Source organism: Myxine glutinosa, chromosome 9 (assembly GCF_964187855.1).
Source record: "Myxine glutinosa chromosome 9, kmMyxGlut1.1, whole genome shotgun sequence".
In the NCBI taxonomy this organism is placed as follows: domain Eukaryota; kingdom Metazoa; phylum Chordata; class Myxini; order Myxiniformes; family Myxinidae; genus Myxine; species Myxine glutinosa.
The window spans coordinates 63290095-63307594 of record NC_136269.1 but is presented as its reverse complement, the minus strand read 5'-3'; the positions used below and the strand labels follow the sequence as shown (position 1 = coordinate 63307594).

Sequence of the window (17500 nt, the reverse complement as noted above, 5' to 3'; positions counted from 1 at the left end):
ATTGGCACTTCCTCGCTCTTCAAAAATAAATTCTCTAATATTTTTCCAAGCAATTTGAGGTTTTGGACTTGGCCAAATTTTGCAAAACCTTTCCCAAATTTTGTTGAAATGAATAGCCATGGAAAGAGGCCTTATCCTTACCAGAATCGTTTCGGAGATAGGAGGCGATCGCAGGCAGCAGGCATGACTGGCTGAACAGGCTAGAAAGGACAGCAGGAAGTGGAGAGTGCGATTGATTTTCCCCATTTGAAACCTCTGCTAATGTTGGATAGGAGCTGTTGGGATTTATATAGCTTGCCAGGACCTGGAAAACCCCAAATAAAGAAAATACAATCAAGGATATTTAGAAAATTGAGAAGGCTTTTTAAAAATTTTATTTTTATAAAGCAAACACCTTAATTAAAATATAGTTAAAAAAAAACTCAGGCCTATTTCAATTGGTGTGTATTACAACTGGTAAGCATGGTCAGTTCTCATTAACGTAGGTTAGGAAGTAGGGTACCTGAAGCAAACACGTGACGTGCTCTTCCTCCATACGCTGTTTACTTAGTGCTTGCTCAACATCCCAGCCCGAGGTGGTAGATCCAGTACCAAATCCTGTGCCTTTGGCCCAGTACAGCTGCTGTTCCTCTCCAGAGCTTGAGCTGGGACCCGAGGAGCCGCCGGTATTGCCCGCAAGTCGCGGTGCCTGAATGAGCATCTGCAAAGGGAGAAATCCATGTGAAATGCATTGATCAGTTGAAAAGATGATTCCATGAGACAAATTATCACAAAACCTAAAGCTTTTCACAGGTGCAATCAAGCTAGACAACGTCACTTCCTGATATGTGGTAATTTCTATTTCATCCCTTGAAGATGAGCTCTCAAATTACTCTCGAGGCTTAGGAGTTGCGAGACATAAGGACGTCACTCCTTATGAAACAGTATCATAAACCAGGAAGTATACCATTGCTTTCATATTAAACATGTTCTGATGAGATAATTGTGAGAGGGGAATCTATAACAAGATAATTTTAAATATAAAGGATGACTTCGAGCATAAACACTGTGTTCACAGCAATTTGTCGTATTCAGGCAAGTTAGTGAGGACTGAAGGGGAAAAGAGAGTAGGACAATAATGAAAACATTTTACATGGAAATATCTTAAAATATACCATCAGGGACCCGCAGAACATCCGGACAATATAAAATGTGGCTACAAGTCCTCAACTCCGCCCTCCCGTCCCAAATCCCAAGTTATCAACACCTCACCTCCCAAATCCCCAGTCCTCAACTAAACCTCCCCCTCCCTACGAGAAGGCCTCAATCGCCACCATGACAAGCCTTCAAAACCCCCTCCACACGCCACAATTCCTCAAGTCTCAACCTCTCCCTTCCTCCCCCTTTTTGTGGATGTTTTGCATAAGTACAAACATTTTCTCTGGGCGGTGTATATTAGAACGTTACCTCAATCTCTCCAGAACAAAACACGCATTACCTCATTTCTTTTGCATGGGACGTAATCAAAACGTACCATGCTTTTCTCAAAATGTACCTTTATTTTATGATAGAAGACAGGGTGTTCAGTCTTCGAAAGTACACCAGAGGGGCCGAAGCCTTTGTATATGATATGATTCGAATTATTTTTGAGGTTCAATTGTGTGTGGACTGAGGCCAGCAATCCAACCAATGGATGGAAAAAGAGAAACAGAGAAATCCGACTGCTTTAATATCCGGATTTTCTTTAAAATGTACGATTTTAAATACAGGATTAGCAAAGAGCCCGTCCTTGCGGACATCATAATCCCACCAGAGTTAGTGTATTTCAGTATGACTAGTAATACCCACTCACACGGGAGCAGTGCTATGCCATACATATTTACATATAGTCAGGTTCTCTATGTTTTTTCGTTAAGATTTTTTGGAGATTAGCAAAACTATACATTTTTGGAATATTCAGAGCATGAGGAATCCAAAAATTAATGTTGGCATTTGCGTTGACACCTTTGCGAAAATGACACTCAGGACAGTGATGAAGATCTGTAAAAGCATATTCCTGAACGGTATAGACCTAGTAGATCCTGTGTATAGGACTTATAGTTCAATCTGATACTAACAAGGCTGCTTTCTTGCGTTATAAACCCATACCTATAACTTCAAAGGACTTGCAATATCATGTAGTATGTAATACAGTTATATCACAAATATAAAGACAATGGTTTTCAATGACCTTTATTTGTTGCTTTTCTATAAACCTGAGCACTATTTTAAGGCCTTTATTGGATTCCTTGACCCAGAAAACATAGGATTAGCATATTTAATTAAGTTTCTCGGTTGACTAGAAGTCGAGATCGCGCAAAATATGTATTTTATGGTGGCCATTTTGAAAATCCAAAATGGCGGCCATGCAGGTGTCTGTGCAAATGCCAACATTGATTTTCGGATTCTCCATGCTCTGATGATTCCAAAAATGTACAGGTTTGCTAATCTCCCAAAATTTTGAACGAAATTATATTTGTTAACATAGTGAACCTGACTAATAGAGAGAATTGGGATTTTCTCTCCATCCTGAAGCCCTCCCCGATTAAAAAACTATGATTGTTTGTTTAGAAATCACCAAAAAGCCTCTAATGCATGCGAATACAACCACCAGTTAAACAAGTCATTCTTTCCAATGGTTCAGAAGTGCATAGACCAGCTAACATCACCCTGGAATTAGTTGGGGTGACTTCAAATAGTGACCCAACTTAGAAGTAGGGGTTGGGAGGGCAGCAGAAGTGCAGGCCATTCACTTAATCTATATTAAACAAGGAAGCGTGCGTCCGTCCATGCGTGTTATAGCCAACTGTTGCACAGTTTGAGTGACTCCACCCACAATATCTATACTATGGCTGCCAACTTACAAATCCTTTAGAATCATTTGGAATTACCCTTGAGAATCCTTTGGAACTACGCTTTGAAACCTTAGAAATTACCCTTTAAAAACCTTGAGAATTACCCGTTAGAACCATTCAGAATCACCCTTTAGAATCATTTAAAATTAACCTTTAAAATTTACCCTTTAGGGTATCTTCATGATTACCCTTTAGAACCCTTTAAAATTACCCTTCACAATTACCCATTCGAACCCTTTAGGATTACCCTTTTAGAATCCTTTAAAAGTACCCTTTAGATACCTTTAGAATTACCCTTTAGAATTTACCTTTTATAATTCACCACGGGGGGGGTCCCAAAAAAACAACAACAACCACGGTCCCCAAAAAAGGCCAACCCCCGCTTGCGGGGAAAAATGGCCTCTAAAGGTGGGAGTTTTTTTTGTTTTTTTTTAATTCACCCTTTAGAGGTCTTTAGAATTAATTTACCCTTGAGAAACTTTCGGAATTTACCCTGTAGAAACCATTAAAATAATTATCTTTAGAAACCTTCATAAATACCCTTTAGAAACCTTTAGAATTCACCCTTTAAATAGAAACCTTTCGAACTACCCTTCAGAATTACTCTTTAGAAATCTTTATAATTTATGCTTTCGTATTACCATTTAGAATTATTCTTTCAACCCAATAGAACACTTTCTCTCGGGTATTACTTTTACTGCGGAGGTTACACAGGTCCTGCTATTACCTCCGACTCTTTTCTATTAAAATTATGAGTGGAAGAGACAACTGACGGGTTTCTGTGAAGTCGATGATAGCATGACAGGGGATTATAAAGCGTTACATAGTACGCTGCTTAAACATGGGAATGCCCGTTTACTTGTATGAGCAGGAGGGTGAGAATAAAGAAAGGAAAACTTTGGACGGAGGTGGTCGAGGCTTTGGGGGGAGGGAGGTTGAGTACTTTCAGTGAGGGTTGGGGGAGGGGAGGTTGAAGTATTGAGTGTGGGGAGGGGATTGATGCCTCAGGTTTGGAGAGGGGTGAGAACTTGGGGTGTGAGGAGAGGGTGGGGGGTTGAGGTGGGGGGGGGGGGGTGGGGGAGGAGTAGAGCAAAGATGGGACAGAGTTGGGAAGGGGCGGCTGAGGCTTTTTTGTTGAGGATTTGTTAGAATAGCATGTGTAAGTTTACTTTAAAACGTGTGTGTGTGTGTGTGTGTGTGTGTGTGTGTGTGTGTGTGTGTGTGTGTGTGTGTGTGTGTGTGTGTGTGTGTGTGTGTGTGTGTGTGTGTGTCCTTGGTGGTTATCTCCATTTGCAGGTGTCATGAGGTGGAAGGGAGTACTATGTCCAGACGCAATGCTTTGTTTTCCATGTTCACGCTCGATGGAATGATCAGGTCGTACGTGAGCATGACGTGAGCATGACGTGAGCATGACGTCCTCATTTTCAATGATTGCTCTTGGTTAGTGTTTCCATGGGTATTCAGAACTGGGATGTTTAAATTTTTGCAGAAATGCCAATGGACCACTTTGCATACTTTGTGGTGCCGTTGTGTGTAAAGTTGTTTTGATAATTGTTTTTTGCATCCCAAGAGCAGGTGACTAGTACTTTCTGTTTCTCTCTTGCAGAATCTACACTTGCCCGTCTGGCTCAGTCCCGCCATATTTTTAAATCCATTGGTGGATTGTCCTTGATCTTGGGCATTTATTATGATTCGTTCGTTGTCCCAGTTGAGCTGACCTCTTCTAAGCCATTCCAATGAGCCTTCATTGTCGATCTCCACTCTGTACAATTCTTTCTTGTATTTTCCTGCTCTTTTGTCATTCTCCCAGTTGTTGGTGTATATATCTTGATATTTATTTTTACGGCGTAACCCATAAGGCATAAGGCAAAGCCGTCTAGAACAGTGTTTGTCTGTCCGTATGTCCCCTTAATCGTATACCAATCAGAGCTGAGGATCTGGTCACATGACAGGGTGATGTGATTATGTCTGATGTAATTACGGCAGTACGCCGGCTGACTCCGCACACCGCAATTTTGATTCCAATTTCGTTCAGGCCGAACATATCGTCGAACCTGTCATATATCACAATCACCATGCTCTACCTCTACGTTTTTCATTGTGTGAAACACAAACAAACCGATTGTTAAAATGACCATCAAATATCAAAAGCATCGGCGTTACGGCTCTTCCAATAATACGGTACGTATAGGCCTTAGGCTTCATGCCTCACCTTCGGACCGCTTCATCGGACAAATTAAGCCCAGGTTTCTTAATACAGTAGTGTATCGTTTCAGTCGTATCGTTTTTGTAATAATAATAATGATAATAATAATAATAATATAGTAAATATAACCATAACACTTTAATCCCAATGTCATGAATGGAAAGTTAATGGATTGAAGCGGTGTATGGTTCATGAATCAATGATAAGCGGTGTAACCGCAGAAGTAATGAATTAGCCTTGGTTTTTTAAAATAGTAATCATTTTCGTAATCATGATAACGTAATGTAAACATTATGATGAATGTAATCGTAATACTAATCCCTTCGTAGTGACTGCAAAGTTACTAGAGGTTAAAATATATCTTCTCTATATATTAAAGTAGTGGCAGTTTTGTGTCACACTACGTCATTACGTCTATTTTCAACTAAAGTATCAAACAAGCCCGGCTATGCCGCTGTTCGACTTCTGGTCTTGTTATATATTTATTTTGTCATTTTTGCAATTGTTGGGGCTGTATTTGTTGCTGTTTCATTTCCCTGTGCGGCATCTTCTATTCGCACTTGATTTTGGAAATTATTTGCAAGGTGAGTTAGGGATACTTTTTCAGATTTGTTGTGTTTAAGTTTGTTTACAAATTGCATCCAATAGTCTGTTGAGCATTTAATATACTCAGCTAGTCCTACACTTGGCGCTCTGTACTCTGGTTGAATTCCATCAGGCCACTCCCTCCCTCTCGTCCCGGCAGGTACATTCTCGGGATGCACTGGTTTTTGTAAAACATTTTGTGGATGATAAGGGGTTTTCTTGTTTTGATGTCTAACTTGTTGATTTCTGATTGGGGCCAGTTTATTATTCTGCAGATATATTGTAACACTGGTACTGCGAGCTGGATTATGGCTTTGATTTTGTTTCTTGGGGAGACGTATGTTTTCAGGATCAGCTTTGTTCTACATCGCTATTCTTTGGCGATTGTTTTGCGCATTTGTTTGTTACATATTTTGTGGCTCTCTTCTCCTCCAAGGTATTTGTATGATGCTTCATTTTCTAATTGCTGTATTGTTGTTTGAATGTCAATTTTTATGTTGTCTGCTTTGTTGGTTCACCCAGTACAAATGTGCACTTGGTGCACTTGTGTAGTCCAAATTCCATGGACATCCGTTTTACTAGTTTTAGTTGTTCTGTCAATTTTTCGACCTTTGATGATAGGACAGAGTACAGATACAGAGTACAGAGAGTGTGTGTGTGTGTGTGGGTGTGTGTGTGTGTGTGTGTGTGTGTGTGTGTGTGTGTGTGTGTGTGTGTGTGCCACACCATGTGACCATGACGTTTTCGTGAATAACTTTTAATCGCTATGCCTAGCCAATGACACACAAAGTTTTGAATCTATCGATTCGGTTGTTTGGGAGAGGATGTTTTTTGAAGGTTTAAGGTTAAACCCAATATGGCTGCCAAACCATGTGACCTATGATGTCATAAATTTAATATTTCAATACAAATGGGTCATAGATCATGATTTTTCAGATTTTTCAGATTTCAGATTTTTTCAATTTCAGATCTTTAGGATACAACAACAACAACAACAACAACAACATGCATTTTAAAGGCCATTTTCCCTGCTAGAGCGGGGGTTAGCCTTGCGGTCCCCATGACAATCTTCTCCATTTTGCCCTATTTTCTGCATCTCTCCTTGTTAACCCCCTTGCCCGCATTTCTTCTTCCACCATCTTTAGCCAAGTCTTTCTCGGTCTTCCCCGTCCTCTACTTCCTTCTACATTCATTTCCATCACTTTTCTCAACCAGTCACTTTCATCCTTCCTCAACACATGACCAAACCATCTCAACCTGTTCCTCTTCACAGCATCAATCAGAGGCTCGATTCCCATCATCTTTCGCAATTCATCATTTGTCTTCCTCTCTCTCAACGATACTCCGCACATCCATCGAACCATTCGCATTTCCACCCTTTCCAACCTTCGTTTCTTCTCTACATTCATTACCCATGTCTCGCTCCCATAAATCATAACACTTCTCACACATGCAGCATACACCTTTCCCTTCAGCTTCAACGACACTCCCCTCCTCATCAGCACGCCACTCAGTTCCCAAAACTTCTTCCATGCATATCTCACTCAAGCAACCTTAACCGTTGCCGAGTCTGATCCACCTTCTCCATTCAGCATGTCTCCGAGGTAGCAAAATGTTTTCACACCTTCCAGCTTCACGCCGTCTCCAAGATCCAACTCAACATTTCCTCCATCTGCAGCTCCCTCCGTGCACACCTTACATTTGAATGTAGCTGCCACACTGGTTAATTACCCTCTCAGACCACTACATTTTTGATGAACCCACTCAGCGCACATTGTACATTGAATGGAGTTCACTCCGACACCCTTCCTACACACAGCACAGGGCCACTTCCCAGTTCTTTCCACCTCACCACATGCTTTACCACTTGCCATCACCGTCTTTCCAATATTCACCTTCAGACCTTTTGTCTCCATACATTCCTTCCACTTGTTCATCTTTTCCTTCAGTCCATCCATACTTTCCGCAATCAACACCAGATCATCTGCATACAACTCCCACGGTAAACCCTCCTTTACGTTCTGGGCCAGCACCTCCATCACAGCTACAAATAGTAATGGACTTAGTACCGACCCCTGATGCACTCCCACCTTCACCTTAAACTCACCACTGTTCCAGTCCTTCGTCCTTACAGCTGTGCGCGCTCTTTGTACATTGCCATCACTACTCTGATCAACCATTCCTCCACTCCTAACTTCCTCAATGCCCATGTCAATACTTTGTGTGGAACCCTATCGAATGCTTTCTCCAGATCAACAAACCCAAGAAACAACTTCTTCCTCTTCTCCATGTACTTCTCCTGCAACTGCCTCACAATGAAATGCACGTCTGTCGTTCCTCTTCCTGGCATAAATCCACAGGATTCTACTGTTCTACACAGGATTCTACTTCTACACAGATATTCTACTTCTATTTTTAGGATAATAAAAAAAAAAAAAACCTTTAGAGGCCATTTTTCCCCGCAAAGCGGGGGTTGGCCTTTTCGGGCACCGTGGTTGTTGTTGTTTTTTGGTCCCCTTTTTGAAGCAATGTTTTACGGCCGGATGCCCTTCCTGACGCCAACCCTTTTTGCCACCTTTAACGACAAACAGGGAATTACCAGTGAACTGGTAATCAATTAGCCGACCTCAGAAGGATGACAGGCTGAGTCAACCCCCCTGGCGTTAATTCAGCGATCGACCGGGATTCGAACCCAGGATCCTAGGATCCTAAGCCGGCACCCTAGCCGCTAGCCCAACACCAGGGTTATTTTTTTAGGATAAGGCATTCAATTAAAACATTATGGCTGGTATATCACATCACCTATGATGTCATCATTATCATGCTTTTGTTCCCCATTGGGAGTACTTGACAATGTGCCAAGTTTCAAATTTTTCCATTCAGTGGTTTCTGAGAAATAATTTCTTAATTATTAATTAATAATTAATAATTAATAATTCTGGGAGTACTTGACAATGTGCCAAGTTTCAAATTTTTCCATTCAGTGGTTTCTGAGAAATAATTTCTTAATTATTTGCGTTTGATCCAAGGTGGATGGCATACCATGCGACCAATGACATCACCATTATCATAAAAACATTCGACATCGGTGTCACTCCTACTCTGAAAGTTTTGTATCAATCGGACATGTGGCTACTGAGAAAAACTAGGTATAGCCCGTTCAGACTGACGTACGTACGGACGGCCAACCCGAAAACATAATGACTCCGGCCACCTTCGGGGGGCGGAGGCATAAAAAACTTTTTTTTGAAGTTTTCCACCATTGATGTACCATCTTTTACACAATCCTATTTAACACATTAAATTAGTTATTCGTACCTGTTGTTTGTGTCCTTTATGACATCATAATAACAGTAAGTTTCCCTGTTTGGAATGATTTTAAATTTTGTTTTGACTGCCAGACTAAGAAAATTACTGTACTCCTCTCTGCACATGCACGAGCGGAATGGAATTCCGTACAATTTTCCAAATTTGGAGCCAAAGTACTGCGAAGCTAAAGTTTCATGTTCCAATTTATGTTCCACAGTGTTCAAGATATAATATCCAATTGAAATTAAGTCGTTGCTCAATCAGAGACAGCCGTCTGTAGGAAGACAGACAAACAGACAGACAAAGTGACCCAATTGCTTAACCATGTTTTCGCTCCGTGCTCGCGAGGTATTAAATCAAGAGAGGGCAAAATTAATGCAGTTGGTCAGTGCAAATTCTGCATTTTGCAGGTACTGCCAATGTTCAAGTGGTTACAATAATCTAGAAACTCATTATTTGTGCCCTACAGCAAATAAAAGAGATAACATGAGAATAATCCACTTGTAAAGTCAATGCTTTTCAAAGAAAACGTTATCGTTGCGCTTTATGCCCTTAATAACCAAGCCATAATGATTATATGCCATAATTCTGCCGAGTTTGACTAATAGAAACGTCAGGCCACAAAGGGAATACCCTCAGCACTGACCCCACTGATAAAGAAAAGCAAGTTAGCTTTCCATGATGGGCTCCCACCTCATCTGAATGCAAAAGTCAATTCCAAATTCCACAAGGAACAACATTTCAGAATTGAGGTCAGAAAATCCATTTGCGGTTTATGAAAGAAGCACGTATTGCTAAAAAGAACCCTCGCATGGGGAAAAGAGGTTTACCAGTGAAAATAATGCGTGGACATGACGAAGTAGTTAAGTAGTTAATTGATCAATTTCATTTGGACCACTTGTGAGCAAAAGAGTGACAACACCAATCCGTTGCTTCCTTGGAAGATAAGTCCAATGGGTAAACAGGTGGGAAAGCAGTCCAACACGAGATAATGCTTTTGTCCTCTTGTAAATTCATACGCAACATATAGCTTGATCGTGCTGCTCTAAATTGAAATGCCATAACAGGAATATTTTAAATCTCCAAGGTTTTGCAGAGTTGTTCATGTGGAGGGTGAAACATTGGAGGAATTTGGCAATTGGGTCAACGTGGCTCAAAGGAAAACAATTATACTATTACTGGGATGACGAGGGACCCAACAGTATATTTTGATCAGACTTCCTTGCAATTACAAGAACTCCTCCCCATACACACACAATCCCAGTTAACGCATTTTCACTGATAAGCAATGAATGAAGTGACGAACACTTTTCACAATGAACACTTTTCACTATACACCACATATTTTCACTGATACGCATTTTTAAAGGGGTAGTGTATGTACTGCGACCATGTGAACGGAAGGGGAAGCGGTTGTGCTCTCGACGATGACGGAAGGCCATTATTCCATTGTAATGCAAAGTTCAGTGAATATAACACAGCACGATTGTATTGTAAATTAACATACGTTAAATCAGTCAGTGCCATGAGGGGTTTTTTGTTTTTTTTTACCTTATTTTAAACAAAATCACTGACCCCGACAGCAGCTGGTGAAACTCCGTCACCAACCCAAGCAAGCCCATCACAAACAACGCAGATATCTTCAGACAAGGATGCAGACAGTCCTGCCTCACCACCGCAATAACCCACCCACTCCTCACCAGGCCTCATTACACAATATCCTCTCCTATTATTGGTGTGTACACTGCTGTACTCAATTGTTTTTCTTCTACCTTTTAATTATTTATGGTGGGTATTCATTCGGTTATTTCGAAATTTCTCTGAAATAACCTGAGTAGGTCCCAGTGTCCTGTCATACATACGTCCACTAACATTTAACTGAAACATCTTCTCACAAATTACCAGACCGATATGGACCAAATTTAGTACCATGCATCAGGACAGCAATGTCTCATCGGTTGTCCTCCCCATTCGGATGCACCCCCTATAAAGGAGGTGAAAGGGGGGTTTCCCCCAAATATTGGTATTTTAATCAAAAAATATTCTTCTCCGAAACCGCCAAACAGATACAGACCAAACTCGCCACAAGGCTTTGGGACCATGCCCTATCCTTAAGTTGTGTCCTCATGGACGTATCTCCTCTGGAAAGGGGCCACTGGCCCCCTCCGCGAATCTCTCATTTTCACTAAAACATCTTCTCCACAACTAACTGAGCGATACGGACCAAATTTGGTACGATGCATCAGGACAGTAAGGTCTCAATGGGGTTGTGATCCCCATCCGGTTCCGCCCATTTGCAGGAGGATGAGGGGGATTGTCACAAATATTTGTATTTCATTCAAAAATCTTCTTCTCAGAAACTGACAACCGGATCCAGACCAAACTGGCCATGTGGTATTGTGACCATGCCCTAACTTTAAGTCGTGCTACCCATGGCTGTTTCTTCCCCAGAAAGCAGCCAACGGGCTGCCTCCCTGAATCCCGCATTTTCACTAAAACATCTTCTCCATAATTACCTGAGCGATACAGACCAAATTTGGTACAATGCATAAGAAGAGCAAGGTCTCATGGGGTTGTGACCCCCATCTGGATCCATCCCCTATAGGAGGCTTTAAAGGGGGGCTTCACCTCAAACTCAGGTAATATATATTGGCATTTTTTCTGAAACCATGGGAAAATAACCATCATCCCCCACGGAGCTATATTTCCATGGTACATTTGCTGATGTTCTGTATGAATTTACCGAGTTATTATGTACAGTCGGACCCCGCTATTCATGGTTCCGCTATTCGCAGAATCCACGTATTCACGATTGATAAAATGCGACCTGTTTCTCTATTCGCGGAAAAGTGTCCCGCATATTTGCGGTTTTTTTTCTATTCATGGCTGGGCTGTGTTCCACGGAATTGCGGTCCCCCCCCCCCCCCTTACCCTGCTCCCCCTCCCCCACCCATACGCAGCTTTGTTCCACAAATTCGCGGTTTTTCAGGGGCACAAAAAAATTCATGATCCGCTAGCTTGACACATTTATAAACCCCATCTTTCACCAGCCATGCATGAAGCAGCTTGACGTATGCAAAAAAACATCTTCGACGAGCCGCGAGCATGACCTGCTCTGCAGCCGCTAGCTTGACATACCGTATTCATAAACTCCATCTTTCACCAGCCATGTACCATATAAAGCAGCTGGACATACATATACAACAACAACAACATGCATTTTAAGGCCATGTTCCCTGCTAGAGCGGGGGTTAGCCTTGCGGTCCCCATGACAATCTTCTCCATTTTGCCCTATTTTCTGCATCTCTCCTTGTTAACCCCCTTGCCCGCATTTCTTCTTCCACCATCTTTAGCCAAGTCTTTCTCGGTCTTCCCCGTCCTCTACTTCCTTCTACATTAACTTCCATCACTCTTCTCAACCAGTCACTTTCATCCTTCCTCAATACATGACCAAACCATCTCAACCTGTTCCTCTTCACAGCATCAATCACAGGCAATATTCCCATCATCTTTCGCAATTCATCATTTGTCTTCCTCTCTCTCAACGATACTCCGCACATCCATCGAACCATTCGCATTTCCACCCTTTCCAGCCTTCGTTGCTGCTCTACGTTCATTACCCATGTCTCGCTCCCATAAATCATAACACTTCTCACACATGCAGCATACACCTTTCCCTTCAGCTTCAGCGACACTCTCCTCCTCATCAGCACGCCACTCAGTTCCCGAAACTTCTTCCATGCACATCTCACTCGAGCAACCGTTGCCAAGTCTGATCCACCTTCTCCATTCAGCATGTCTCCGAGGTAGCAAAATGTTTTCACACCTTCCAGCTTCACGCCGTCTCCAAGATCCAACTCAACATTTCCTCCATCTGCAGCTCCCTCTGTGCACACCTTACATTTGAATGTAGCTGCCACACTGGTTAATGACCCTCTCAGACCACTACATTTTTGATGAACCCACTGAGCACACATTGTACATTGAATGGAGTTCACTCCGACACCCTTCCTGCACACAGCACACGGCCACTTCCCAGTTCTTTCCACCTCACCACATGCTTTACCACTTGCCATCACCTTTGTCTTTCCGATATTCACCTTCAGACCTTTTGTGTCCATACATTCCTTCCACTTGTTCATCTTTTCCTTCAGTCCATCCATACTTTCCGCAATCAACACCAGATCATCTGCATACAACTCCCACGGTAAACCCTCCTTTACGGTCTGAGCCAGCACCTCCATCACCGCTACAAATAGTAGTGGACTTAGTACCGACCCCTGATGCACTCCCACCTTCACCTCAAACTCACCACTGTTCCCGTCCTTCGTCCTTACAGCTGTGCGTGCTCTTTTGTACATTGCCATCACTACTCTGATCAAGCATTCCTCCACTCCTAACTTCCTCAATGCCCATGTCAATACTTTGCGTGGAACCCTATCGAATGCTTTCTCCAGATCAACAAACCCAAAAAACAACTTCTTCCTCTTATCCATGTACTTCTCCTGCAACTGCCTCACAATGAAAAGCGCATCTGTCGTTCCTCTTCCTGGCATAAATCCAAACTGCATTTCGTCGATCTTCACTTTCTTCCTTATCCTCCTCTCCAACACCCTTTCAAATACCTTCATTCCATGCTCCAATAACTTTATCGCTCGATACGAGCCACACTCCAGAGGGTCACCTTTCCCCTTGTATAGAGGGACGAGGGTACTCAGTTCCCAATCCACTGGAATGCGGCCTTCTTTCACCACCAGATTACAGATCTCTGTCATTCTCTTCACACCCCAACTTCCTGCTGCCTTCAACATATCTCCCACAACTCCCGTCGGCCCTCCCGCTTTTCCACTCTTCATTGCTTTTATCGCTTCCTCAACTTCCTTCTCAGTTATCTTCTCTGCCGGTCCTAAAACTGGGTTACTCTCTATGTTGCCATCCCATTCATTCTCTGTATTCAACAGCATTTCCATATATCTTTTCCATCTTCCTTTAATTCCATCTGGGTCGACAACGATTTGTCCCACTTCATCCTTCAAGCAACTCACCCCCATCACATCACACCTCTCTTTCGCTATGTGCTTTGCAATCCTGAATACTGCTTTCTGACCCTCTTCCGAATCCAAGCGTTCTCCGACCATTTTCCTACATGCCTCCTGCGCCTTTGCTACCTCTTTCTTTGCAGCCTTCCTGGCTGCCTTATAACTTTCATGCTCTGCTGTTTCTGCTCCCGTACCCTTCGCCTTCTGCCACTCTTTGAACTTCTTCCTCTTCTCGTCAATCCTCTTTCCAACCTCAACATCCCACCACCATGTTTCCGAGTGCCTCGGTGGTCCTTTTGTCCATCCACATACCTCACCAACGGCTCCCAACAGACTAGCTTTCATTGACATCCAACCACTTTCAAGCTCAACCACATCATTCTCTACCCTACTCAGCCTCTCTTTTAATGCCTCCCTTACTGTCACCTCTTTCAACCTCCACACCTTCATTCTCGGTTGGTACTTCACCCGCCGAGCTCTCCTCGCACCTTTCACCCTTATGTCGCAGACAACCAAGTGGTGCTGTGAAACAGCCTCCTCCCCCGGGATCACCTTTGTGTCCCGGAGGTGCACCCTATCTCGCCGACGCACCATCAGGTAGTCAACGGTTGTCATCGACCCACCTGACGTGTATGTAACCAGCTTATTGTCCTCTTTCTGGAACTGAGTATTACAAATCAACAAATCAGCTCCATCAGCAAACTCCAAAATCCTTTCACCTTCTCCATTTCTCACACCATATCCGTAACCCCCATGAACTCCCTCAAAACCATCCATACTCCTTCCCACATGTCCATTCAGGTCTCCTCCCACCACAACAACTTCCTCATCTTTCACGTTTTCCATCAGCTTCTCTATCGCACACCAGAACTTGTCCTTCTCTTCATCGCTTCGACCAACCTGCGGAGCATATCCCGAGATGACGTTCACCAAGAGCTTTCCAATCATCATTTTCACCATCATCAACCTATCACTCAGTCTAGTCACACTCACCACACTGTCTACAAACTCCTCAGAAAACAGGACACCAACACCATTCACACCCTCCGGGCACCCTTGCCACACAAACTTGTATTTCTGTCCCTGCCTACCCTTCACCATTCTCAAACCACTTCCCTTCCATCTCGTCTCTTGCACACAACATATGTCCACTCTTCTTCTGACCAATACTTCCACCACTTCTCCTGATCTCCCTGTCATTGTCCCCACATTCCATGTCCCAAACCTCAGAAACCGACACTTTACCGACCGACAGAAATACGTATGCAAAGCAAAAAAAAATCTATGAGCCACGAGCATGACCTGCTTATACATTCACTGCTGTGTGCTTTGTGTTTTCATGGCTTTTGCGGCTGCAAATTTTAGTCGCACTAAAAGCGAGTTTCGTGGGATTATAGAAGCAAACGCTTCATTAAATCTATTACGCAATTTATGGTATAGTATCATCAGAGATCATGCACAAGGAAAACACTTCGGGGGATGTTCCACCAGCTGCGTAAACATGTCAACCTCACAAATTTTAGAATGCAAACGCTTCATTAAATCCATTATTGAAATTAGCAGATAGGTTCAATACAGCATCATTCGATAGGGTTCCACGTGAAGTAGTGACATGAGCATTGAGGATGTTAGGAGTGGAGGAATGGTTGATCAGAGTAGTGATGGCAATGCACAAAAGAGCGCGCACAGCTGTAAGGACGACAAACGGGAACAGTGGTGAGTTTGAGGTGAAGGTGGGAGTGCATCAGGGGCCGGTACTAAGTCCACTACTATTTGTAGCTGTGATGGAGGTGCTGGCTCAGAACGTAAAGGAGGGTTTACCGTGGGAGTTGTTGTATGCAGATGATCTGGTGTTGATTGCAGAAAGTATGGATGGACTGAAGGAGAAGATGAACAAGTGGAAGGAATGTATGGAGACGAAAGGTCTGAAGGTGAATATCGGAAAAACAAAGGTGATGGCAAGTGGTAAAGCATGTGGTGAGGTGGAAAGAACTGGGAAGTGGCCATGTGTTGTGTGCAGGAAGGGTGTCGGAGTGAATTCCATTCAATGTACAATGTACGCTGAATGTAGCTTCCGGTCCCTCGAGCGATGGGGCTTGCTTCGATCTCTCCACGGCATCAAAGTTTGAGTGTTTTCCCGTTTGTTTCTTTGTCAAATTTCCGCTGTGTATTTTGTTGTGTATGTGTTATTGTGTGTTTCTATTTGGTTTTGGTTTTGTAGTTGTTGCAAATTTGTGTGTAATTAGTCGTTTCTTTGTTCGCGCCTCGTGTGCCTCGTGCGGCCTGGCGTCTCGTGCGGCCTCCTCGTCTCGACTTGTGCCCCGCCCCCTATATCTCGTTTGTATATAGGGGGTCTGGAGATGGAATCGGAAAGGAGCGGTGTACAACAATTCCACAAAGGATGTTCAAGTCATGCATCAGTATCATATAATTAAAAAACAGGAAATTGCCAAATGACTGAACAACAATCCTGTCCTTGCCAATAACATAATGCCTCAATACCCCAGCAGCTGAACGAGGCCCCCATGTGGATCTCAAAAATTCTGGGAACCAAGAGAGTTTTCAACAAATTACTTGACACGTTAAGCAGCTTACCTCAGAGGGTGCAGGTGGTGTAGCCGGAACAACACCGCCGCGAGGGCTGTGATGGCTGAGGGCGGCAAGACAAGCTAGGAGCAGGTGCAAGGCACCGACATCAAGAGCCATGCGCCGCAGCAGAACACCATCGTCGGTCGTGAGTGGTGTGGAAACGAGCAATGTGCGCAACACTTGGAAGGGCAGCGTGGGAAGCACACTGGCTGAGGGAGATTGAAGTATGTGGTCTGGCAAGAAAGATGGGAAGGATGAATGCTGAAACTGATTGCAACCAAATGTTGACTCTCACAGCATAGAACACCTTAAATAAGACCACACGGAGTGTTTATTTTCACATAAATCGTATGCCAAATGAGCCTCCATGTTGGCTTGTCGAGGTTAATCCTCCATTCATACCAAAACGTCTGGAAAATAATGCTAGCCCAAGTTATTTGAACATCGTAACATGCTGGATGCAAATTGGGAAATTGTGAGGGATATTAAAGGAAAATGGGATGTGTGGAAGGCATTTTACGAGGGCCAGTCACTATGTAACCTTAAAATGGCGATATAAATTCGAGAATGTAATGTGTGTAATTGTAGACGACATATGTTATATCTATGGGTAAGAGTCATGTTTTGCCTGTTTTAGATCTAGCAACATTGAGCGTATGACGTCAGTAGAGCAGTTCCAAGATGGCGGCTCCTTTAGAAGCATGCACCAGAGAGGAGCAACGTTTCTTGGGAAGTGAGGGTGTGAATCGCAGTGAAATCCATTGCAGAATGAAGATGCAATATGTTGATGCATGTTTATCGCTGCAGCAGGTGTACGACTGGGACAGGAAGTTTAAAAGTGGTGTCCAGTGTGGCAGATGCTGCTCGCTCGGGCTGGCCTCACACAGCCGACACACCAG

General features: G+C 43.2%; 1 protein-coding gene across 3 annotated transcripts in view; it reads right to left on the bottom strand.

The window, feature by feature from the left end:
- BIRC6 (baculoviral IAP repeat containing 6) overlaps positions 1 to 17500 on the bottom strand; it is a 538457-nt gene that overhangs the window by 185152 nt on the left and 335805 nt on the right. For all 3 annotated transcript variants that reach the window (XM_078784399.1, XM_078784400.1, XM_078784401.1), the window contains 3 exons: positions 16608 to 16834; positions 503 to 700; positions 142 to 304 (listed from right to left, as the gene is read on the bottom strand). In XM_078784399.1, coding sequence (XP_078640525.1) covers positions 142 to 304; positions 503 to 700; positions 16608 to 16834 — 588 coding nt within the window. The remainder of the gene's footprint in view (positions 1 to 141; positions 305 to 502; positions 701 to 16607; positions 16835 to 17500) is intronic.